This window comes from Panthera leo, chromosome A1 (assembly GCF_018350215.1).
Source record: "Panthera leo isolate Ple1 chromosome A1, P.leo_Ple1_pat1.1, whole genome shotgun sequence".
In the NCBI taxonomy this organism is placed as follows: domain Eukaryota; kingdom Metazoa; phylum Chordata; class Mammalia; order Carnivora; family Felidae; genus Panthera; species Panthera leo.
Window position 1 is genome coordinate 177121134 of NC_056679.1, and position 27267 is coordinate 177148400.

The following is a 27267-nucleotide window of genomic DNA, read 5'->3' on the forward strand; positions in this document are numbered from 1 at the left end:
ATGGCTTAAAAATACTAGCCACAATGCCTATATTTATTTTTATATTTCCCTTTTTTCTTAATTCCCTTAAAACCAGCAAGTTTTTGAAAGAGAATGGGAATGGGTAAATGAAACAAACCTTTAAATTCTTACTTGTCAAATGAACTTTGTAAACAAAGTCTAAAATCAATATCATCATATTCCAAAGTTTTTTCTTTGGAGGGCAGAGGTGTGGGTGTCACTGAAAATCAGATGTGTTTTTAATCAGCTCTTTTATTGCCTGTGTCTATCAATCTATCACTCATCTTTCTTATTCCTTTTGCCTTATGTCTGTAGATGTCCTGTGATTTTTATTTAGGGAAGTGCAAAACTGTATCTACATGATAAAAATTTAGGTGATTTTACAATAGAAGCATCATAGTCTTGTAGAATTCATGTGGGTTTAATAGCAGACAAACGAAGATTTGAAATTCTGGCTTTCCACTCCTTTGCTGTGTGTCCTTGTGCAAATGATTTAACCTCTGAGCCTCAGTTTCTTTACTGTGGTGTGGGAATTAGAAAACACGTTTAAAGTCCCAGGCACATAGTAAGTGATGGTAATGATGGGAGTTATAATTCTATGACGCAGACTAGAAACCGTTACTTTTATGAAGTTATAGTCACAATCTCACCCCTAATCTTGTGCGCTCAACTTTCACAGTTCCCTCTAGTGGGTTTCCATTTAAACATTCTCTCTCTCCCTCTTGATTCTGTTCACTGTGTCCTGAGGAATTCGCGGTTGGCAGCAGAAACCTCCTTTCTGTAGGACAGAAAGTGGGCCCTCTCCCAGGGTTTCAGTAAGTTGTCTAGGACCACCACCCCTGACCTCCAAACTGCCACGGGTGCATCCCCTGCCCGACTAACATTCAAGTTGCCTGTGTGAAGGAGTGATTTGTTGCGGCCTCTAACTGCTTCTTCTCTTCCTTCCTTTTTGTCATCCTGCAGTGTTCTGTGCCAAGGTCTTTGTGGCTAGGCTGCGCCAACCTGGTAGAGAGCATGTGCGCACTGAGTTGCCTGCAGAGCATGCCCAGTGTCAGATGTCTCCAGGTGCCTCTCTTCTTTCTTGTTGTAAATGTGTTTTTTACGTATGCCATGAACATTTGTTGAAACTTGCAGTAGTGTGTTTAATCCAATGTTAAGTCTGCTAAATGTTCTGTGTAACCCTCTGCTTTTCTCCAGCCTGGGTGCCCCCCATGAAGGAGTTTAGTACCAAGAGGGGCCCTTCTGAGAAAATGGGTCTTTGGCTGGGCCCTGTTCTACTCCTCTTTTTCTGCTCCTGCTTTTTATTCTCCCCTCCTCCCTACCTTGAAGTTCTGATTCTTATGTTTAATACTTGTGCATGTGCCCACAAAACCCTGATAATTTCCATTTGGCTACTTTTAACAGTTCTTTGTTGAGTTGGGAGGGTTTCATAATTCAAGTGCTGATTTTTCTATTTTGAAACTCATCTTTTGGCATGCTTTCACTCCCTCCTTCAAAAAAGGAGTGGGGAGGGAATCCCTAATTGTATAAAACCTCAAATTGAAGTTCATTGAAGGTCACAGCTTTATGCTGCCAATAACTGTCGGTTTGGGCCACCTCCCAAAGGCCAGATCTGACACCTGTCCTCAGGGTCCACCCAGGTTTCCAGGCCGAGGCTGGCAGAGAATTCCACAGATAAAAGTAAAACTTTTTTGGGGGTGGGGAGGGTTGCTCAGGAAAAAAACTGTCAGCAGCAGTGTGGCCGGATTGCACTCTTGCACTCGTTGGGATGGAATCTTAGGGAGCCAAGGCAGAAAACGTTGTGGCTTTATTGGGGAAACTCTGTTTAGAGGAAACATGTATTTAATTAAGTATGGTTTCAGTAGCAATATTTAGTTTTCATCACTGCATATTCCACACAGTTTATTATATCTTTAAAAAGCATTATGAAATTCCTGGTATCCTGTGGAGACTGCCCTGTTTTAGGAAAACACTGTAAAATCAGGAAATGAGTTAGAGGGATATTATCGATGGCATGGATGACTTTACTGTTCTCAAGGTTATCTTTCTATTCATGTTTACAGTCTCTAAATGGAGCGGGGAAGCAAGGAGGGAGGAGAACTTCTTTCACATTGGGATTGTGTATTTTATTTACTTACTAGCAAACATTCTGAGTAGCATTAGTGTGGTTATTGATTCAGATTGCTTTCTTTAGAAAACTCTACTGGAACCTCATTAACACAATTAACTAGAGAGTAAGTTCAGTGTAAGATCCAGTTGTTATAGGAGTGTGCATAAAAAGGCAATACAACCTTTCAGGGTCCAGGGATCGGATGTTTCAGTGAGGCTCCAGCGTGGTGTGTATTTACCTTTGGAAAAGCAGCTTCCCTGCATGCAATGTAGCTTTAACAAAAATGTTCTTGAAATAGCAGACATTGTCGCATGTACTCTCCTTGGTGCTAAATAATGGATATTTGCCTTGTAGTAACAGTGTCTCTGTTTTTCTGAAAATGCTTACTTGAATGTTAAAGTTAATTTTTGGTGGAGTGATTGAGTTGTTTTCCAGAAATATAAGTAGGGGAAGAATTGTTGTGCAGATTGAAGCGCAAATTCTTTTTATTGAATTCGGTTAAAAGTAATTGACCAATGGGAAGCATTATTCAATATATTTTAGTAACATTATTTTGAGATCTCTGGAGGTGGGGCGAGTAGGAGGAAATATTGGTTCTTACCTTGTTGAAAATGGAAACACTAATGTGTTCAAAGTTCTTTGACTTATCTCTCCCAGTGAAAATCATTTAAGAGAAAAAAATGTAAACTTGCCTTGACTGGATCTTGAAATAAGGTGAAGTATTGAATGATATTCACTGAAATGTGAATGGAGCAAATATTGTCTTTAGAGATATATAGGGAATTTTGTTTATTTAGGTTTTTATTTTCTTAAGTATATAATTGAGAATCTGCAGCACAGTAAAGTGAAATACATACTCCGCTGATTGGAATTTGCAAATAATTACTCTCTTCCATTTGTGAATGGAAAGTAAGCATGTATCCATGAACATGGAAGATTTCTTTCCTGTCTAGTCACTGGTTTTACCTATTACTATTTAACACCTGTGTTCCTGCTCTCTACCTACAGTCTCCAAACAGTGCTACAATTTAGTTGACTTAATTTGGGTTTGGGTTTTCAAAGAATGCCTTTTGGCTTATATGCTACATCTTTGGTTTATCACAAAGATGACTCTTGCTTGACTTGGCACATCTCTCAGCTCACCCATTTTAAGAAGGCCTCAGAAGGGAAGAAACAGGTTATCTGAAGAGCCTAGTTGACTAGGCTCTGGAGTTGCATGACAGGGTCCCCCTTAAAATTACCACACCAGACCCATTGCCAGATGGCAATTAGACCCATTGCCAATTAGACTGTGTGGCTGAATTAGCATACCTTTTGAAAAGCAGAAATAAAGATAGTAGTTATCTTTGGCATTATACAGTCCCTCTGGTTTCTGCCATTTGTGAGAAAAGGGATAGCAAAGACTGAAAAAGTGAAAATCACTCATTTACCTCAATAAGCTGTTTAAAAAATAAAGATCATTTTCCATCAACTGTACTTGGTGCTTCACATATATTAACTTCGTGATAACCTGGTGAGGTAGGTGTAATTATCCCCATTTTTCAGACGTGGAAAACTGAGTTTCAGAGGTGTTATGGGTGACTGGACCTAAGTTAATACTACATAGCTGTGAAATGGCGGAGTTGGCATTTGAACCCCAGGTTTGCCTGATTCCAAAGTTGTTTTTCTTTCCTCGGTGCTTGAATGCTACTATTTCTAGAGTTTCCCATCTTAGTTTTGTTTGTGAAAACTTTACTAGTGAGCTATCTGGTGTGTGGCTTGTTTCGTCATTATTTATTTGAAAATCAGAAAGGGAAAACCTGCCAGATATCTGTAGGTGAAAAAAATTGCATTTCTATTGCCGGAATGAGCCCTCCTGAATCTTAAAGCTAGTGAGGTTCCTGAATGGCTTTTCTGTGAGAATATTTACTAAGCATTTGCTATGTGCCTTGGCCTGTACTGCTGCTGGACACATAAAGATGAATACAGACTTGTTCCCTATTCTCATGGGGTGCCCTGTAGTAAGCAGACCCATGAATGAAAATCCAGACTGAACTACAAATAAAGTCCGAGAGAGAGAGAGAGGGAGAAAGTGTGTGTCTAATAAAACTATGAAGTTAGCCAAAAAAAAAAAAAAAAAAAGTGAACCGGTTTAAACTAGGACTAACTCTCAGCATTTTTTTAAAGAACAGTTGGACTGGAATATCTGGATGTCTGTGAACAAGCTGAACTGAATCAATATCTCAGTTGGTTCAGGTATCCAGATTGAACCAGTTGATCGTTACATCAGATAATCAAGCGTTCAGACCGTGTAGAGTATTTGCTAAGATCCCAAGACTAATGGGGCACAGGAGTAATAATACTAGTGTTAATAACAGTGTGTATCATTTATTTTCCACCTCCTTTTTATGTGTCAGGCTCTAGGCACTAGGTTGTTTCATGTAATCCTTATGCACAAGTTCTCTGTGGTGGCTTTTTGGTATATGCAGTTATTGAACTGAACTGACTTGCTTAAGGTTGCACATTTATATAAGTGACAGAACTGGGCTATGAATGTAGGTCTGGATAGCTGCAAAGCCAGTGCTCTAGTCACCATTCTGTAGTGATATTAACTTGGCAACTGCCATTTGTTTAAGAACAAATTCTTTATTTCCAGTATCAAAAGTTGAAAGCTAACGCACCTAGAATGTAGTGGTTCCATGTAGTGGACGGGCAGATTTTCTTGGGAATGCCATTTGTGAGCTGTCAGCTGGGGAGAGTGTTAGTGCTAAGCCTTCCTCAAGGGTAGGACTGATGATTTGGATCGACAGCAGGGATCATGTGAATCAAGTTGTAGTGCCTCCTTCCAAGCTCTAGTGTGGGTAGTGCTGGACAATCAGTACAACCTCTTGACAGCTACCTTTCTTGTTTCTTTTCTTTAAGTATGGATAGTGAGCCACAGTGGGTTAAGAACACTACAGGTGGAACTTACAGCTGCCAGCAAAAGAGGATATTTTTTAGATATGAGCTGTAGCTTGGTAGAAAGAATCCTGGCTCTGGAGCAGACAAACCTCAGTTCTAGTCTTCTGCCTGCTACTCAGTAGCTCTGTGACACTAGGCAAGTGACTTAAATTAGCTGAATCTCAGTTTCCTCATCCTTAAAAGTGGAGATGTATCTACGTACAGGATTTTGTGAAGTAGAGGAAGCTACCTCTTAGTAATTGCTTGTTGTTGAGGGGATGAAAATCCCTATCTTTCATTGCTTCTTCCTGGTTCCCTATTCAAGAAGAGTGAATTCCAGTCTTATAAGTCTTAGATTCCATTCCGGGGCAAGTAAGAATAAGATAAAGGCACATGATATGGCCCCTTCTGTCAGGTGTTCTCCTTTTGTTCAGGACTGTTTGTCAGACATGGCTGTTCCAACTCACTGTCTTTGTCTCGTTTCTAATGAGCATTGGGATTTTATCATTTCTTGTTGATTATCTTGTTGCACTCTGAGGCCACTGTGAAGGCTTTGAGTAACCTTTTGGATTATTTAATGGAAGAGTCTTTTATATTTTATGAACGTTAAAAAAAACACCTTATTTCTCTTTATAAGAAAATTTACAAAATACTCTTATTAAAAAAAAAAAAAATCCACTGGTAAACTCACCACCCAGAGAGAACATTTGTTGCTGTTTTAGGGTCTTCCTTCTGCCTGTTACGCAAGGAGGAACCATCAAGTTGTGCAGGCTGTTATTATGGTGATGATAATGATTATAAGAGTGGTGTTTTAAATGTCCCATGGAAGCCCAGAGTTTGACTTTGGAGTCACTAGAGGGATAAAGGAGGGCCTAGCACAGTGCTTCCTCCTACTTGTGCCTCACCCAGAATAGCTCTGGATTTATCTGTATTATATAGCAGGGCTCTTAGTAAGATTTTATGTGAAGATTTTGCTGTAGGAATTCCCAAACATACAGAACAATAAAGAGAACTATTCAATTCAACCCTTGAACAATTTTCAAAATCATGCTATTCTTGGTTCAACTTTCTTCTTCTTCAACTTTGTCTTTTTCTGGGGCATTTTAAAGCAAATCTAAGATGGTCTAAGAGATAAAAAAGTTTGACAAATCACTGTTTCATATCAGCATTTAAAAAATTAGAAAAATGGTTCATAGACTTGAAAATAATAGGATTGATACTGAAAGTTATAAAAGGTGTATAAAATTTCCTTTGACCCCAGATCTCACTTCCCAAAGGATCACTTATCTGTTTCCCAGTATCCTTTTAGACAAAAGCTTAAAAAAAATACAAATGGAACCATACTATATGTACTGTTTTTCAATTAAGAACTTGTTAAAATGTTTATGTATTTTGAGAGAGAGAGAGAGAGAGAGGAACAGAGAGAGAGGAGAGAGACAATCCCAAGTAGGCTTTGCACCGTCAGTGTGGAGTCTGATGTGGGGCTCAATTCCATGAACCATGAGATCATGACCTGGGACGAAACCAAGAGTCAGTCCCTGAACTGACTGAACTACCCAGGGGCCCCAATTAGTAACTTTTTCAATTAATAATATATGTTGAGCATTCTTCCCTATCAGTATATAAAACCATATAACATCTTCTTTTTTATAGCTGCAATAATGTTCCATCATATCATTTATCATTGAAAACAAAATTTGGCCAATTCCCTACTGAAGGAACTTTAGACTTCAGTTTTTTTGTATCATAGCACTTTACTAATTTTATTGAACATATATCTTAGACTTAAGTGATTATGTCTATAGAAGGAACTCCTAGAAGTACAATTGCTTGATCAAAGAATATCAGTGTTTTATTGTTAATTCAATTATCTGTATATAGAAAAGTTTAATAGTATCTCCCTTCCAATATCCCCCAAATGCCACACCTAGATGTTTACAGTTTGTTGTCTGCCACTGTGTATTTGTTTTGTTTTGTTGTTGTTGTTGTTGTCATTCATCTGAGGATATGTAGCACTATAATTAAGGGGTTTAGGGAAAGTGGGCTCACACTGTACCTTCGTTAACTTCCTTTATTTACTTAACATTGTATTACAGACATGTTCCCAGATTTATGAAGTCTAAATAACTTTTTCACCAGTGGTACTTTTATCATTCACAGATTTGGTAGGGTTGGGGAGAAAGGAGAGTATAGTTTTTTTATTCTTTTTTGAGTTAGAACATATGTATAGCAAAGTGCAGAAAACTTAAGTGGTTTATCACAAAGTAGGCAGTGCTTTATTTTGAAAGGTATGGCTAAACTTTTTTTTTAATTAAAAAAAATTTTTTTAATGTTTATTCATTTTTGAGAGAGAGAGAGAGGCAGAGAGAAAGAGAGAAAGAAAACAAGCAGGGGAGGGGCAGAGAGAGAGGGATGCACAGAATCCGAAGCAGGCTCCAGACTCTGAGCTGTCAGCACAGAACCCGACGTGGGGCTCAAACCCACGAACTGTGAGATCATGTCCTGAGCCAAAGTCAGACGCTTAACCGACTGAACCACCCAGGTGCCCCATATGGCTAAATTGTTTTAATGAAGGTTGGACCATTTTATAGTCCAGTCATTGCCATAAACTATGGATATCATCACAAAAATGTTTAAGCTTTACTTTTAAATTTTTATTTAAAGTAACTTATTATTGTTTAAAATTAAACCAGTAATAGAAAGTGGCAAATAGTAACATGAACTTTCTGCTGTCATTTAAAATCACTGCATAAAGGGCTCCTGGGTGGCTCACCCGGTTAAGTGTCTTGACTCTTCACTTTTGCTCAGGTCATCATCTCACGGTTCATGGATTCAAGTGCCATGTCAGGCTCTGTGCTGACAAACTCCCTGCTTGGGAGTCAGTGTCTCTCTCTCTCTCTCTCTCTCTCTCTCTCTCTCTCTCTTTCTCTCCCCCACCCTTTCTCTGCCCCTCCCCTCCTCTCTCTCAAAATAAACTTTAAAAAAGTTAAAAAATTAAATCCCTGCATAATATTCCATTTAATATTATTGGTTTGAAAAGTCTATCCTATCTGCATCAAGACTGCCTCTAGTTTTTAAGACATTTGAAGTAATGTTGAATAGAACCTCATTGTAGCTAACTTTTTGTATATTTTTGTAATAATCTCCTAGGTAAGAGTGTATACTTGAAAATACTTTAGGTGGCTAAATTGTACTTTTGAGAGGCTGGGTCAAATTATACTCCTAAAAGGAGTGGATGAGAAGAGAGATTCCCTTTTCATATGCCCTAGATGACATTGGATATTTTAATTTTGTATTTCTTCGCTATTTTGATGGATTAATATGTTAATATGTTGTAGTAATGTACATTTATTTGCTTGTTAGTGAGATGGAATATATGTAAATGCATATTTATTTATTGGACATCTCTGTTTCTTGTTTTGTGAGTTGTCTCTTCATACCTTTCCTCCATTTTTTCTATTGATGGTTTTATTTTTTAAAAATCTGATTTGTAGGAATTCTTTTTATGTGTTAGAGTAACTCATTTATTGCATATTTTCCCTAGTTTGATATTTGCCTGTCAGTTTTGTTCATAATGCTTTTTACTTTGAAGAAAATTTCGAAAGGAAGTTTTCCTTTTTATGTAGTCATACTTATTCCTGTCCGTTACTGTTCCTCCAGTGATTTATGGCTTTCTGTTCTACATTTAAATCTTTGAGTTGCTGTGTAATTTATTTTGGTATATGCTGTAAATTAGGGATCCACATTCTTTCTAAATGGCCAGTCTGTTTTCCATATGCAGTTTACTGATCTCGCTTTTTCCCATTGATTTGAAATCATATGCTCATGTTTCACTTCCTTGTATCCCATGATGCTCACTCACAGAAGTCTCTTTCAAGCTTTTGTTGTTTTTTCCTTCCCTAAGTATCATCATCGGTTATCAACCTCTGTGGTCCTTGTGCTGTATCATGCCATCCTTTACATATTAATGCTAGTTTCAGTATTTTGTTAATGATGATAGGCTTTGAAAGTCCAATGCCAAACAGAAAGATTTCATTCTAACATTTTTCTAGAAGAGTGATTTTTCTCTATTCTTACTATGAATTGAAATTTTTGGTTGGATGTTTCTCATCATTTCCATGTCATATTTTCGGAAAACAGTGAGGGTGACTTGATGATCTAAGACTTGGAAGCATCAGAAGAGCAGCAAGTAAATTCATATTTGGGAGAAAGTTGTCACATCACAATGCCTCACATGTAGTACTAGCACTAAAGAAATCACATTTCCTGTGGAGGAGAGCCTCTGCTATGGGAAAATTAAAGCTACATCTAATAACTTAATTTGTGGTTTCTAAAACAGAGTGCATGATGATAAGGCTTAACAGTATAGTTTTGAGGATAGGGAAGTGAGCAGATGAGACTCAGACCACATTAGAAAATGTCTTTTTACTTGTTTCAATAAAAATGATATCTTAAAGCCTCATGCAACAGACATTTGTTACGTTGCTTGTAAAAATGCTGTTTTTATGTATTTCTATTGATTTATATTCAACTTCTGCAAAAATTTTAGAGAAGAGAAAACAAAATAAACCATTTACCATAATCCCACTTCATTTTTGTGTCCAACCTTTGTTTTTTCTTCTTGGCTCTCTCTTTCTTTCTGGAATTTTATACACACACACACACACACACACACACACACGTACTTATTGTTTCTTTATGTATAGGCCCGTACTTTATATACTGAATTATAACCTGATTTTTATCGGTATGGCTCATATTAGTATATTTAGGTCTCTATTTAAAAAATTTTTTTAAATGTTTATTTTTGAGAGAGAGAACAAATGCAAGCGGGGGAGGGGCAGAGAGAGAGGGGGACAGAGGATCTGAAGCTGGCTCTGCATTGACAGCAGAGAGCCCGATATGGGGCTCAAACTCATGAATCGTGAGATCACCACCTGAGCCAAAGTCTGACACTTAACCGACTGAGCCACCCAGGCACCCCTTAGGTCTCTATTTTTAATAACTGAGTTTCATTCAGTGGGCATACAATAATTTAATCAGTCTCTTGTTGACGGGCATTAACGTCACTAAATTTTAGTGTCTATTTGTGATTAATTCTTAAGTTATATTATTCATTGGAAAAATTCTGAGTCAAAGGATATGACCTTTCTTAGGGTTTTAAACTTTCGACCAAACTTCCACAAAAAAGATTATTCTAATTTACATTACAGTAGCCTCCCCCATTATCTTTGGGGGATACTTTCTAAGACTCCCAAGTGGATGTGTGAAACTGCAGATAGTATCAAACCCTGTGTATGTATGCTAGGTTTTTTCCTATACATATATACCTATGATAAAGTTTAATTTATAAATTAGGCACAATAAGAGATTAGTGACAAAAACTCATAATAAAATAGAACAATTATAACAATATACTATAATAAAAGTTATGTGGATGTGGTCTCTCAGAATATCTTATTGTACTGTACTTACCCTTCTTATGATGATATCAGATGGTAGAATGCCTACCTGATGAGATGAAGTGAGGTGAATGATGTAAGCATTGTGATGTAGTGCTAGGCTACCATTGACCTTCTGATAGTATGTCAGAGGAGGATCATCTGCCTTCACACTGCAGTTGACTGCGGGTGACTCAAACCACAGAAAGCAAAACTGTGGATAAGGGGGCACTGTTGTCTTCTCAGCAGTGTTGGAATATAATAGAAATAACATGCCCAGTGTAGAAAACTGGAAAGCACAAAGACCAAATTAAAACTCACTCTTTGTTTTGTTTTTTTTTGTTTGTTTTGTTTTTTTGTTTGTTTTAAAAATCACTCACTTGATTTTCTTCAAGCAACAAATATTTATGATGTTCCTGTTGTGTGCCAGGAATTCATGTAGGGGATGGGTATACAGGAGTGCATCAAATAGACAAAAAGCCACTTTGTCTTGGAACCTAAATTTTAGTGGGGAAAGCAAGAAAATGAGTAAAGCACATAATATGTTAGATAGTAATAAGTGCTATGGAGAAGAGGGGAGATTGGGCACTTCAAGATTTGGGGCTTTTATTCTGTATGAGATGGGAAGCCATTAGAGAATTTTGACCAGAGGAGTAATTTATCTCACTAACATGTTAACAGGATCTTTGGCTGCTGTGTAGATGATAGAATGAAAAGAGGAAGCAGGGAGACCAATTCTGACTTTGGCTAGTGTATTAGGCTTCTTCAGAGAAGCAGAACCAATAGTAGATAGATGGATAAGTAGGTAGATAGGTACTTAGGTGGGTAAATAGATATTTTAGACCTTTGGCTCATGTGATTGTGGGGACTGGCAACTGTGACATTTGTGGGGCAGGCCCAGCAGGCTGGAAACCCAGGCAAGATTTCTCTGTTGCAGTCTTGAGACAGAATCTTTGCGTTAAGGCCTTCAACTTATTGGATGAAGCCCATCTCATTATAGAAGGTAATATGCGTTGCTCAAATTATCTCAATTATAAATGTAAGTCACATTCACAAAATACCTTCACAGCATCATCTAGATTAGTGCTTGAGCAAACAACTGGCTACCATAGCATGGCCATTTTGACAAATAAAATCAATCATTACAACTGGTGACTGAGAAGAGCCTAAACTTTGGGAGTTAGGGACACAGAATGGAAACAGGCAGTTCATGACGAGTGAAGAAAGAAAAGGTGAGTGTGACATTGTAAAAATGATAACAACCTTGTCAAGCCAGTGTCGTTTATATCACCAATGTCTAACAAGCATTTAGTCAGAGGTGATTTGGGCTTTGGAGTCCCTGATATGATTGGAAGATAAAAACATATGTGTCTGTTTGTAGTAATGGTATGCTTGCAATAACGAGTCTTCAGGAAAAATCATTCAGTATATATATATCCTGAATGAATATATATATAGCATTCATGTGGTGGAAGAACCATAATGTGTAGGGAACTCACAGTGAATGAATACTTATACCTGTTACATTACTAGACTCTTTCCCATACATTATTTTTCTTAATCCCCTGAACAACTTTATAAACCAGGTACTAGTATGTCTCTTTTATACATGGGGAAATTGAGATTCAGAGAGAGGGAGACAGACAGACAGACATGGAGCTTACGGCTCGCTTAAGGGCACACACGTGCTAAGTGGCAAAGTGAAGGGTTTAAACCTAGTCTGTCTAGTTCAGTATACCTTACTGCCTCTTAAAAATAGAAGCTATTTTCATAGGGATGATTATTTGGTTTTTTATATTGTAAATAGAGTTTTCTAAATCTTGGGACAATTACGCAATAGGAATGCTATTTATGTTATTAAGCGAGTAGCTTACGTGATCAAATATCTCTTCTTTAGAGGCCTTCTCTGACCATCCAATCTAAAATAACTTCCCCCTTTTCACTCTGTTCCTTTACTCTGCTTTATTTTTAATTCATAGCACTTAGCACTGCCTGAAATTATATTCCATATTCGTTTTTTTCCTCGTATCTGTTGTCTTTCTCCCCCACCAGCATGTAAGTTCCACGAGAAAAAGAGTTGTGTCTTGTTCATTGCATGGTAAATATGCCCGTTTCTAGAATAGTTCCCAAATAGGAATAAACTGGAATGTGAAGGAATGGCTGTCTTTAAGTTTTGTTCGGATTATATGGTATAGTGGTATTTGCTGTCCTAGCTAGAACTGCTTTGAACTTTGTTCTCTGAATTCTTTGAATCCAAGTGTTCATGTGAGTTGAAAGAGTATCTTGAGTAAAAATTGATTTTGCTTTGAAGACTAGCTTGTATTTTTGCTTTGCTTTAAAAATACTCTTTTCTGATTATAAAAGTAATGCATGCATATTCTAGAACGTTGGGATAAGAATGGAAAGGAAATTGAGAAATAATCCTCAATTTAAGGGGTATAATTTTTACTATTTTGGCATATTTTTTTAGTATTTAATCTACGGGTGTGTTTTATGTAGTTGAGAATTTTTATATGTGTATATAATTTCATACGCTTATTTTACTTTATATGCCTTGTACATTTATTCAGGATGATTGTGTAAATGTTTTCCTATTAAAAATTTCTCATGGCATACTTTGAAATTTCCATGTAAATGTATTTCATGAACATCCCACGATTTGTAATTTTTCTGGGTGCTTAGAATCTTCATTTTTAACTATAAAAAACCTAAGCACCATCTTTGTACATAAATCTTTGCTTTCATTTTGAAATCCTTAGGATATATTTTCAGGAGATATACTAGGTATGTTTTGTTAAATTGTTTTCCAAAGAATTTGTATCTTGTTGTACCCAGACTAGGATTAAACATTTTTATTTCCAAAAAGTTTAACAAGCCTGTTCAGTAGTATACTCTAAATTCACAAGCCTCCTTGCAAATGGCACCTCTCCTCTCTGAGCAATTTGAGTATATGCTGAGTCAGCTAAGGCATGGCCTACTAAAAGAAGATATAATACTACTGGATATGCTTGGCCAAGGAAAAGAACTCCAGAGACATTTTCAGACACATAGCAACTGTGCCAGCCTGTTCCTTCCAATTACTGAATTGCCTGGGTGCTATGATGGAGTTCAAAATTGAGATCATTCAGTTAGAATGAGGTTATTCAGAAAATACTTAAGAAATCTTAGAATCATTCGTAAATCCTGTCCATATTTACTGACTACCTACTATGTGCCATGCATCAGATACCACGCGATGGCATGGTAATACAAAGAACCAACTACCAATTTTTGTAGATAGATTGCACAAAAATACTCCTTACCCTAATAGAAGGAAGGTTCTTTCTACCATGTCCTCCTTTAGAAAACTAGGAATCAGTTACTGGAGTCCTTGTAAGATCTCTTCTTATAGGATGCTTCCTAGTTGTTTAATTTGGAGTAAAAGGCAAATGTTAAATCATCCACCTTTAAGACAACAGGAAATGAAAAATTAAGGATTACAGTACTGGTAGCAGAAGACACTATTACCTAATTAATTTCAAAGAAAAAGATTTTGCCAAAGGAAACATTGCCCCAGGGGATCTGGTAGAGTTCACAGGGAAGGGATAGATGGATGAACCCCTCATTGCTGATTTACTAGTGAATGGCTTGGGGAAGACCTGAACCTATAGTGTCCTCAGTACTAGTTTGAGATGTTTACTAAGATCATTTGGCAGTAGTGGTGAAAAAGAGCACAAAAGATTTCAGTACATTTTTTCCCTATGGATATGATCTGACAATTTGAAGTGTTACTAATTAATGCAAACCAACTGTTGAAAGATTGCGTTTTATTTATTTTCAGACAGTCTCAAGCTTAATTGTAAGTACAATGCAAAGAACTTTTTGTTTTCCAAACTATTTGAAAGTAAAGCTGAATGAGTGTTTTGTCATGCTCTAATGTTTAAGTGTATATTTCTTACAAAGGAGGTGGTCCTACATAATTTTAATATGAGAATCAAATTAGTAAAACAACCTTGATACACGACTGGCATTGAGTCTTCAGTCTCTAAGTTTCATCAAAGGTTCAGTAACTTTTTTTGTTTTGTTTTTTTTAATTTTATAGCACAGATATCCAGTTCAGAATGACGTGAAGTTGTCATACTTAATTTCTTTCAATTTTGAACAGTTTCTCAGTCTTTGCTGGACTTTTCTTGACCTTGACACTTTTGAGGATTACAGATAATTTATTTTGTAGTAGGTCTGTCAATTTGGGTTTGTCTGTTTCCTTATGAATAGATTTAGGTTACATATCTTTGAAAGGAATAACACAAAAGTGGTGCTGTGTTCTTCTCACTGCATCTGATTATCGGGTGGTGTAGGATTTTGGTTTGCCTCACTACTAATGGTGATCACCTTGATTACCCAAGTAAGGTAGTGTCTAGCAACTTTCTTCGCTGTACAGTTATCCTTTTTCCCTTTGTAATTAAATATTTTGTGGAGAGGTATTTTGAAACTGTATAAATATCCTCTTTTCATTAGAATGTCAGTTTATTCATTTACTGTATTAGTATAGATTTGTGGTTCCTATTTATTCAGTAGTTATAATGTTGGTATAAACACAAGAAGGTATTTATTTTGATGGTCAGTGTTCGAAGTTTGGCTAGTGGATGGATGCCCTTTCACCTTGCCTCCTGTATCCTTTTGATCCGTCCTCATAATTCTTTAAACACTTCTTACCTTCTGCTGCAACAAAAATGTTCCAGGCTCATTTTATATTTTCCCATACTCAGCGCTGGGTTGAGTCAATTCTCCAAGGAGTGTTGGTGACTTTTAGTGAAGAATGGCAGTTAAATCTTGGTGGTAGGTGTGTTTAGTGCTACTGGGATTGCTTCTAGTCATTGCTTCTAGGCCTTTTCGGCCAATCACGTTAGGTAACACACGTATAATTTTGTCTTTCAATGTAAAAAAAAAAAAAAAAAAAATCCCCTCCTTTTCTGTGTATTAAATCCATGAGTTCACAATATCTCCAAATCTAGTCTAATCTCATAATTTCATTCTAGCCTTTTGTAAGGTCATGCTTTTTGTTTTTATAACTCCCTTCTCTGACGGTGAGAAACTTGGCTTCTGTCTTCCACAATATATTTACTCAATTCTAGAATGTATATTAAGTCATTTTAGGATTGCTCAATTACATCACTGAAAATAAATGTACTCATCAATTCTGAATATTTCTTTGTAATTAAAAAATAAGTCTTTTGCTTGTGGCTGTATAGTCAGTCTTAACTACTGAGTTCAAGAGTCACTTGATATAGTTTTCCCCCCACCATTAAGTGTGATTATATTATTCATCTGAAATATATTTAGTTTTATTTCTTTCTGCTGATACTCCATCTCTCCCAGTCCTTGATGATTGTATTTTTATTTGAGTATATAAAGCATTTAACTTACCTAGTTCTAAGAATCAAAACAACACAAGAAGGTATAGTCATCGTTTTTGTCCTGTTCTCATTTTTCCATTGTTTCCACTGGGTAACCAATTTCATTGGTTTCTTCTGGTTTATTCTTTCTGGGTTTCTTAGCACACTAATGAACAGGTACACATACGTTTATTATTTCTGCTTATTTCTTCCACAAAAGGTGGTACATAGATACCTTTTTTCACTTTGCTTTTTTCACTCAAAAATGTATCTTGAAAGTTACTCTTTTTGGTCTGTTCAGGCCTTCTTTATTCTTGCTAAAGGTTGCATAATATTCCCTTTGTGTTGATGTGCCATAGTTTATTCAGCCAGTATCTTATATATGAGCATGTAGGTTGTTCCCAGTTTTTTTTTCAAACTATAAACAATGCTCCAATGAATAACCTTGTGTTATTTTCATAACGTTATTTAATTACAGTGTATCTTCAGGGAAAATTCTTAAAAGTGGGATTGCTGAAACAAAATGTAAACCATAGGTGTAATTTTGTTACATATTGCCAAATTCTCCCAAGGGTTGTACACATTTGCTTTCCCACCAGACATAGGAGAGTGCCTCTTTCCTTACTGTTTCACTGACAGAATGTGTGGTCATACTTCTAAATATTTGCCAGTGTTAGGTGAGCAGTGTGTAACTTTGATTTGCATCTCTTATAATTATGAGCAAGTCTGAACATCTTTTTTTTTTAAGGGTCATTTTTGTATCTTTTAAAAAGTGCTCGTGTCTTATCCCCATTTCCTATTAGGAGTTTGGTAACTTTTTACCCCTCAGTCCAAAAGAAATTTTTAGGCATGTAAGTCCTTTCATCTGTGACATATGTGCAAATATTTTTTTCCCAGTCTTTTCATTTTCTTGTTGATTTTATAGTGTTTTAAAAAAATATTGCTATGCAGGGGGCACCTGAGTGGCTGAGTTCGTTAAGCATCTGACTCTTGATTTTGGCTCAGGTCATGATCTCACCGTTGGTGAGCTTGAGCCCCATGTCGGGCTCTGCTCTGACATTGTGGAGCCTGCTTGGGATTCTCTTTCCCTCTCTCTCTGTCCCACCCCCAAATAAGTAAACTTTAAGAAAGGAAGGAAGGAAGGAAAGAAAAGAAAAGAAGAAAAAAAAAACTGCTATGCAAAAGTTAAAAATTTTTATTGGTGAGATTTTCCTATTTTTTCTTTTATTGCATTTGGATTTTGACTCCTAGCTAATTAAATAACCTTACCCTGCACCCACATTTTAAAGAAATTCACAAATGTCTTTTCCAGTAATTAGGGTCTCACTCTTTAAGTTTAAATTTCTGATCTATTTGGAATCTATTCATGTATGATTTGTTAAGTATGGATCTAATTTTATCTTTTTCCAAATGGTTAACAAGTTATCCCAACACTTCTTGTTAAAAAGATCTGGGAATATAAGGTTTGGAAAACACAAACTCGAAAAGATTATCTGCACTCTCATGTTCATAGTAGCATTATTTACAGTAGCCAAGACATGGAACCGACCTAATTGTTCATTCATGGATGAATGCATAAAGAAATTGTGTTATATATATTCAATGGAATATTACTCAGTTATAAAAAGTGAGGAAATCCTATCATTTGTGACATATCTTGAATAGACCTTAAGTCAGACAGAGAAAGATAAATACTGTATTATTTCCCTTCTATGAGAATCTTAAAAAGCAAACAAACAGAAGCCCCAAACTCAACAGAGAAAGAGATCAGACTTGTGGTTACCAAGGCGGGATATGGGTGGTGGGAGAATTGGAGGAAGGTGGTCAAAAGGTACCAACCAACATCAGTAGGGATGTAATGTGCAACATGATAACCGTAGTGAACGCTGCTGTGCAATATATAGGAATATTGTTAAGAGAGTAAATTTTAAGAGTTCTCATCACAAGGAAAAAAATAATTTCCCCTGTATTCTTCTATTTTTTCTTTTTACTGTAAATATATGGATGTTAGTTGTTGTGGTAATAATTTTACAATATATGTAAATCAAACCACCCTCTCAGAAATGCCAAAAAAACCCCAAAAAACAAAAAAACCCTTTATCATTGGGGTTTAACATTTCCCCAGTGATTGGTAATACGTAACATGCTATCTTTAGCAGCGCATATAATAAGGTTATTTATGTTTAAAATATGTGTGGTTTAATCTGTGGGACTAAATTACAGGCAATATGTAATGTTTAACGAAACTTGTCTGTAAAGCCTGTTGGTGGGTCCAGGCTTTGTTCCAAATGTCTGTATAGAATAAATAAAGAATAAAAAAATAAGTTCCCCAGTGATTTGAGATGCCACTTTGATCGTATACTAAATGTCCATTATGTACTTGGGTCTATTTCTGGATATTCTATTCTGTTAGACCAGGATTTGGCACACTATTGCCTGCTGGCCAAACTCAGCCTTGTTTTTGTAAATAACAGTGTTTTGGAACACAGCCACAGTCACTCATTTACATATTGTATATGGCTGCTTTTATGCTACAACAGAAGAGTTGAGTAGTTGTGACAGAGACGGTGAGTCTTGCAAAGTTTAAAATATTTACCCTTGACCCTTTACAGAAAAAAAACTTGCTGACCCTCCACTGAAGTAATTATGTATTCCTTTGCCATAGAAGTTCCTTATTTTTAATTAGAATGGCTTATAGTAGTGTATTTTAATGTCTGTTAGGGCTGATTCCACTCCCCCCCACCCCACCCCACCCCACCCCGTCCCTTGTAGCTTTTCTTTTCCCATGTTTTTTTCCCTGAGTATTCTAACAACTTTGTTTTCATATGAACTTGAGTATCAACTTGCTTGTTTCCACAAGAACCTTTTTTGTAATTGTTGGGCATGTGTTAAACGTATAAATTAGGGTAAACTGCATTCTTTATAGTGTTGAGTTGTCTTATCTAAGAACAAATTATGAAGACAAGAATAGAGAAACTTACCAAAGAACTAGTCCACAAAAATGCATCAGACCAACATGGCTTCACGGGGGGAATTCTACTAAACCTTCAAAGGACATACAGACCAGAAGCTTCGTAAGTTTTGTAGCATTGGTTTTGAAGGGAAATGCTTAAATTATTTTTATAGAAATCATTTTTAGTTTTATTGTCTTTTGATCAGTGACTATTATTTGATTTTTCTCCTTTTATGGAAGTTACTATTTCTTTGTGATCTAAATGTGATCAATTTTCATGAAATTTTCATGTGTGCTTGAACAGTAGGTTTAGTCTCTATTAAGAGTGTAAAGTTTAGGGCCACCTGGGTGGCTCAGTGGGTTAAGCATTTGACTTCAGCTCAGGTCATTATCTTGTGGTTCATGAGTTCACACCCTGCATTGGGCTCTGTGCTGACAGCTCAGAGCCTGGAGCCTGCTTCGGATTCTGTGTCTCCCTCTCTCTCTGCCCCTTCCCTGCTCATACTCTGTCTCTCTCTCTCTCTCAAAAATAAATAACACATTAAAAATAAATAAAGAGGTGAAATTAATTTTAAAAAAGAGTGTAAAGTTACTATCTCTGAGATCTGCCTGCTTTCTTGGTTACATTTACTCTTTTTTTTATTAAAGTTTTTTTTTAATGTTCACTTATTTTTGAAGGAGAGAGAGACAGAACATGAGTGGGGGAAGAGCAGAGAGAGAGGGAGACACAGAATCTGAAGCAGGCTGCAGGCTCTGAGCTGTCAGCACAGACCCTGATGTGGGGCTTGAACTCACAAACTGTGAGATCATGACCTGAGCTGAAGTTGGACGCTCAACTGACTGAGCCACCTAGGCGCCCCTGCGCTTACTCTTTTTTTAAAAAGTTTATTTATTTTGAGAGAGAGAGATAGTGGAGGAGGGGCAGAGAGATGGGGAGAGAGAGAATCCCAAGTAGGCCCACACTACTAGCGTGGAGCCCGATGTGGGGCTTGATCCCATCAAATGTGAGATCATGACCTGAGCCAAAACTGAGTCAGACACTCAACCGACTGAGCCTCCCCGGCCTCCCCATTTATTCTTTTGAATTTTGTTTTGTCTTCTTGATCTGTCTTGTACTGGGAATAGTATGTGTTTGTGTATTTTCAATCCATGTCTCTTTGCATATCTTCTACTTTCTTTTCATGATGTAGTTTTTTCTTTTTGAAACTTCTTTTTAAGATTAGGAAGGCTCTATTAATTACCCTTATAATTCTATAATTGTTCTGTTAATTACCCTTATAATTTTTTAAAGGCCTCTAATTCTTTGTTTTTTACTTAATGTTTTATTAAGAAGTTTATCAGTCTTCAGTGAAATCCTTTAACTCCCACCTACTGCCTGTATAACAGAGTTTGTTCTTTACTCTTTTTGATCCCTTCTCCTTTCAATTTTTTAAAAAAGTTTTTATTTTGAGAGAGAGAGAGAGAGAGAGAGAGAGAAAGCAGGGAGGGGCAGAGAGATTAGGGGAGAGAGAATCCCAAACAGGCTCTGCACTGACAGTGAGGCTGGATTCCACAAACTCTGAGATCATGATCTGAGCCGAAATTAAGAGTCAGGACACTTAACCGACTGAGCCACCCAGGTGCCCCTCTCCTTCCAATTTTTTTTTTTTTTCTTTAATGTTTATTAGTTTTTGAGAGATGGAGACAGAGATAGAGACAGGAGAGGGGCAGAGAGAGAGGGAGACAGAATCTGAAGCAGGCACCAGGCTCTGAGCTGTCAGCGCAGAGCCCCACCCGGGGCTTGAACCTGCAGACCAGGAGATCATGACCTGAGCTGAAGTCAGCCGCTTAACGGACTGAGCCACCCAGGTGCCCCTCTTCTTCCAATTTTTAAGTTGCATTATTTTGACTTTGCCAGAATGAATGGCATATTCTTCTACCCTTCTCCCTTTCTTTTATTCATAGGTCCATAATTAGTTGTTTTAAATGTCTACCATTAATCTTTTTGCTAAAGTTTTCTGAGTCATCTCTTGGTTTCTGAAGAAGGGCTCATGGGTACAGAATTCTCTGACCTATTTACCTGTTTAAAACTCCTTTTCTATTGCCTTTGGATAGAACATCTTTGCTCCACACTTTCTTTTCTTTTTTCTTTTCTTTTTTTTTTTTTTTAACGTTTATTTATTTTTGAGACAGAGAGAGACAGAGCATGAATGGGGGAGGGTCAGAGAAAGGGAGACACAGAATCCGAAACAGGCTCCAGGCTCTGAGCTGTCAGCACAGAGCCCGACGCGGGGCTCGAACTCACGGACCGTGAGATCATGACCTGAGCCGAAGTCGGCCGCTTAACCGACTGCGCCCCTCCACACTTTATTTTCTACAGTGTTTTGAAAATGCTTCTCCACTGATGCCTTGCTTGACACATTGTTTTTAAGACATTTGATGCTAGTCTAATGCTCTCTCTCTTGTAAGTTTTTTTTTTTCCCCCCAATGAAAATTATTTTGGACTAGAGACTGTGAGAAGTTTTCTCTTTCTCTTTAAAATCTAATAATTTTCATTAGCTATCCACTAGAGTTTAATGCTGTGAACCAATTTTCTGTAGTACCTGGACACGTTTTTAACATGCAGTTTAGGTTTCTTTTTATTTCTGATACGTTTTCTTGAATTATAGTATTTTTAAAACGGCTTTATTGGGGTATAATTCACATATCGTACAATATACCCATTTGAAGTATACAATTCATTGATATTTAGTATAGTTACAGAGTTGTGCAAGCATTAACCACAATCAGTTTAGAACATTTTCATCACCCCAAAAGGAAACCCTTTTAGCTGTCACTCTCTATTCTTCTTCACTCACTGAACCCTAGAACTTTATCTTGAAAAACTTGGATCATAGTTTTAAATGTTATTTTGGTTTCATTTTGTGTGTGTATATGTGTGTATAAACTCCAGTTATACTTGAGCTGGATTTTTTTTTGTCTTCCATTATTTCAACTAATTTTTGTCCCATTTTGCTTCTTTCTTTTTCTCATTTCCATTCTCTTAGGTTATTTTCCTGCTTTTCTTCAATGATTCTTACTATGTTTTTCATTTGAATTTATCACTTTGTGGCATTATAATTTACTTTTATTTGTTATAGGCTTGTTTTTCTTTTCTAAGTCATGTTTCACTTCTTTCTGCTTTTGGTGCATTTCTATTCTTGTTTTGAACTTCTGACTTAACACATGTAAAAAATAACATCAAAAACTTTTTTGAGCATATGTAACTCAGTTTGGAGTAACTCTTTTCAATCAGATTCCGTAAGAGCAGTTAAGGCATGCATGGTATATTATAAATTCACTTTTCTCATACATAACTAGAATGATAGTTACCTATATAACTGTCCTTAGGAAAATTAAGAAGATAGTTACTGATATTAGGGCTTAATTATCTTGTTGAACCCCAGTTAAGAAAGGCTGATTTCTGGTATTTTAGTTTTCTTCTTCTGTCCCCCTTCTCTCTTTCCTTCTTTTATGTGTAGGTGTTTTTCTGTTTTTGTATTGATGAAGGTTGCTTATGTCACTACATTTTTTGGGACAGGACTGGCAGTTTGAAGTTAAATTCACAAAATTTTAGTGTAAGAACATCCTTTGCCAGTGTAACAAAGTATAGTTTCTTTATTGGATGATCTTTTTTTGCAGGAGCGGGGATTGATAGGGAGTAGGAGATACGGTGGGGGCAAGCTTTGTATCCTTTGAATGGTTTTTAAAAATTCTTTAATGTTGCAGGATCTTAAAATCCCTCCCCTGGCATTTCTTTTTCCTCTACTCATATAGTTTCTAAAAGATGCCTAGGCTTTTCTCTTCTTTTAAAAAAAATAGACTTTCTTAGTGCGGTTTTAGGTTCATAGCAAAATTGAGTGGAAAGTATAGAGGGTTCTCATACATTTCTGCCCTCACACATGTACAACCTCTCATGACAGTGATACTTTTACTACGATATGAATCTACATCATCACCCACAGTTCATAGTTCACATAGTTCACTCTTGGTGAACCCTGTTGATCACTTGATGGGTTTCAACAAATGTATAATGATACATATTCACCATTATAGTACCGTATGTAATTGTTTCACTGCCTTAAAGATCTTCCTTTGCCTGTTCATCCCTCCTTTCCTCTAACCCCTGCCAGCCACTAATCTTTTTACTGTCTCCATGGTTTTACCTTTTCCAGAATGTCATATAGTTGGAATCATACAGTATGTAACCTTTTCACAGTGGCTTCTTTCACTTAGTAATGTGCATTTAATGTTCCTTTGTGTTTTTTTCATGGCTTGATAACTTATTTCTGTTTAGTGCTGAATAATATTCCATTCTTGGATGTACATACTTTATCCATTCACCTACTGAAGGACCTCTTGATTGCTTCCAAGTTTTGGCAGTTATGAATAGAGTGGCTATAAAAATCTGTATGCAGGCTTTTGTATGGACATAAGTGTTTACATCCTTTGGGTAAATAACTGTGGGGTGCATTTGTGTGATCATATGGTAAAAGTATGTTTAGTTTTGAAACTGTCCAACTGTCTTCCAAAGTGGCCGTACCATTTTGCATTCCCACCAGCAGTGAATGAGGACTGTTGCTCTGCATCTTCAGCAGCATTTAGTGTTTTCATGTTTTAGATTTTGGACATTCCAATAGGTGTATGGTAGTATCTCCTCATTTTAATTTGCAGTTTCCTGTTGACATACGATGTTGAACATCTTTTCATTTGCTTACTGCCATTTGTATATCTTCTCTGGTGAGGTTTCTGTTCATGTCCTTTGCCCATTTTAAGAATTGGATTGTTTATTCTCTTTATTTTTTTTGAGTTCTTTATATATTTTGACTAACAGTTCTTTATCAGATGTGTCTTTTGCAAATATTTTCTCCCAGTCTGTGGCTTTTCTTTTCATTCTCTTGACAGTGTCTTTCACAGAGCAGAAGTTTTTACTTTTAATGAAGTCCAGCTTATCAGCTATTTCTTCCATGGATTATGCTTTTGGTGTTATATCTTAAAAGTCATCACCATACCCAAGATCACCTAGATTTTCTCTTACATTATTCCAGTCCTGTTCATTGAGAAGTCTGTCTTTGCTCCTCTGTATTGTCATTAGTCCTTTGTCAAATATCAGCCGGCTATCTTGGTCTGTTTCTGGACTCTGTGTTTCATTGATTTATTTGTCAGTTCTTTTACCAATACCACACTGTCTTGATTGCTGCTGTCGCTTATAATAATCCTTGAAGTTGGAAAGTACCAGTCTTCTAGCTTATTCTTCTCCTTTAATATTTTGTTGGCTGTTCTAGATCTTTTACCTCTTCATGTAAACTTTTAAAATTTGTTGATATCCATAAAATAACTTGTTGAGATTTTGATTGGGATTGCATTGAATCTTTAGATCGAATAGAGAAGAGTTGACATCTCGACAGTGTTGAGTCTTCCTATCCATGAACATGGAATATCTATCCAATTATATAGTTCTTTGATACCTTTCACCAGAGTTTTATAGTTTTTCTCATATAGATCTTATACATATTTTGTTAAATTTAGACCTAAATATTTAATTTTTGGAGATCCTAAAATAGTAATGTATTCTTCTGAAATCAGGTGAGATTGGGTGCGTTCAGGATGGTATGGCTGTAGGCAAAGGTAATGTATTCTTAATTTTAAATACCACTGTTGGTAGGGGCGCCTGGGTGGCTCAGTCGGTTAAGCGTCCGACTTCAGCTCAGGTCACGATCTCACGGTCCGCGAGTTCGAGCCCCGCGTCGGGCTCTGGGCTGATGGCTCAGAGCCTGGAGCCTGCTTCCGATTCTGTGTCTCCCTCTCTCTCTGCCCCTCCCCCCTTCATGCTGTGTCTCTCTCTGTCTCAAAAATAAATAAACGTTAAAAAAAAAAATACCACTGTTGATGTACCTGAATGCAAATGACTTTTATGTATTAACCTTGCATTCTCCAACCTTGTTACAATTGTGTGTTCATTTCAGGAGGTTTTTTTTTTTTTTTCTTTTTTTGTTAGGTTTTATGTGTTTGGTTTTTTGTTTACATAGATGATCATGTCATCTGTGAGCAAAGACAGTTGCATTTCTTTTTTCCTCAATATGTATACCTTTTTTTTTCTTTTTTGGTGTCTTATTGTATTAACTACCTCCTTGAAAAATAGTGTTGAGAGGGGACATCCTTGAATTGTTCTTGATCTTAACATTGAAAACTTCAAGTATTTTAAGTATGATGTTATGTTTACTTTTTTTGTAGATTTTTTTTTTAAATCAAATTAAGGAGCTTCCTTCTATTCATCTTTCCTTTTGCACTCTTTTTTTAAAAAAGAGCCTCCCCTTGATGACTCCTTTTTTGCATCTCTGATACTTTTTTTTAAGTTGCTTATCTATAATCAACTCTGATACATTAGGACTCATTCTCATTTTTTTCATACTTAATGTGGTTTTATGTCCATCTTCGGTCTGTTGCTTGTTTCTCTCTTTTTGTCTTTTGTGCATTTTATCCTGGTCTACTCTTGCTCTCTAGGAAGGCTTATGGCAGGAGAATATAGGTGTCCCAGAATTTATTTACTTTTCTTCTTATGTTTTGTTCCTTCTGGTTATGCTGAGGGCTTGAGTTTTATGCAGCTTTATTCGTCCTTTTTATTCTTTGTATCCTGTGACTTTGCTACCATCACATATTAGTTTGACTTGTTTTGTAGGTTTCCTAGGATTTTCTGTGTAGACAGTCATGCCGTCTGGTTCCTTCCTGACATTTATTTTGCCTTTTTCTTGCCTTATTGTACTGGCTATGATTAGTGAAATTTGTATAGAATGGACATTCTACTTTTGTTCTTGAGGATGGGGGAAAGTTTTCCATTTGACCATTAAGTGTTAGCTATAGGGGTGTGTGTGTGTGTGTGTGTGTGTGTGTGTGTGTGTGTGCGCTCACATACACATATACATCTATATATTCTTTATCACATTGAGTAAGTTACCTGAGAGTTTTTATTTTTTTAAAAATGTTTGTTTATTGGGGTGCCTGGGTGGCTCAGTCGGTTAAGTGTCTGACTTTGGCTCAGGTCACGATCTTGCCGTTCATGAGTTTGAGCCCTGTGTCAGGCTCTGTGCTGACAGCCCTAGAGCTGCTTCGGATTCTGTGTCTCCCTCTCTCTCTCTGCCCCTCCCCTGTTCATGCTCTGTCTCTGTCTCTCAAAAATAAATAATTTTTAAAAAGCGTTAAAAAATGTTTATTTTTGAGAGAGTGCAAGTAGGGGAGGGGCAGAGAGAGGGGGACAGAGGATCCAAAGCACTCTTTGCATTGATAGCAGGGAGCCTGATGTGGGGCTCGAACTCATGAAACACGAGATCATAACCTGAGCTGAAGTCAGATGTTCAACTGACTGAGCCACCCCGGTGCCCCACACCTAAGGGTTTTTAATCATGAGAGGGTTTTGAATTTTGTTATATGCCCTAAATACATGTATTGAAATCATTGTATAACTTACTGCCTTACTGTGTATTACATTGATTTTTTGACTCTTCAGCCAGTCTTTAATTCTGGGAAAGCCCCAACTGATGATGATGTATTATCCTTTTTATGTAATTTTGTATTTGATTTGCCAATATTTTGTTGAGGGATTTTACACCTTCCTGCCTGAAGGTAATTGGTCAGTTTTCTATTTTGATAATGTCTTTTCTCAGGTTTTAGCATTAGGATTATTCTAATACAGTGACTCATTCTCTCTGTTTTTAAAAAGAATGTGAAAGATTGCTGTTATTTCTTGTCTAAATGTTTGATAGTATTTACCAAGCAAATCATTTAGGCCTTGAATTTGCTTTGTGGGAAAGTTTTTGTTTTTGTGTAGCACTTAAAGTTTTTAAAAAGTTAACTTTTTTGAGGTATACTTTATACATAATAAAATTTTCCAATTTTAAGTGTGTAGTTTATGTAGGTTTGACAAATGAACACATATAACATTCACAGCAATCATATTTATCCTTTTTTTTTTTTTTTTTTTTTTTTTTTTCTTGTGATGTGTTTGAGAGACTTCGGTATCAAGGTAGTGTTGGCCTCAGAATGTGAATTGGGTATGTTCTTGCCTCATTTACTTTCTAGAAGTTTATGTAGAATTAATATTACTTCTTTTGTAAATACTAAATAAAATTCACCAGTGAAGACAATTCCTTTAACAGGTATGGGGCTGCTGAGGTTATCTATTTCTCTTGTTGGTATCCATGTGTCTTTTAAGGAATTTGTCTCTTCCATCTGAGTTGTAGAATATATTAGTGTAAAATTATAATATTTCCTTATTTTCCTTTAATGTCTATAGGATCTGTATTCATGGTCCCACTTTTTATCCTGAGATTGGAAATTTGTTTCTTATCTATTTTATTTTCCTTATCAGCTTGACTAGAGGTTTATCACTTCTATTAATTGTTTCAAAGATACAGCTTTTGGTTTCATTGATTTTTCATTATTGTTTTTCTGTTT

General features: G+C 36.5%; 1 protein-coding gene across 5 annotated transcripts in view; it reads left to right on the plus strand.

Moving 5' to 3' along the window:
* Positions 1 to 27267, plus strand: part of FBXW11 (F-box and WD repeat domain containing 11) — a 120086-nt gene that overhangs the window by 36637 nt on the left and 56182 nt on the right. Inside the window, exon 1 of one of the 5 annotated variants that reach the window (XM_042946769.1) lies at positions 947 to 1065. The exons of the other annotated variants lie outside the window; for them this stretch is intronic. Within the exon in view, the coding sequence (XP_042802703.1) occupies positions 1015 to 1065 (51 nt within the window). The 5' untranslated portion in view covers positions 947 to 1014. Of the gene's footprint in view, positions 1 to 946; positions 1066 to 27267 lie in introns of those variants that run through there. 5 annotated transcript variants of the gene reach the window in all.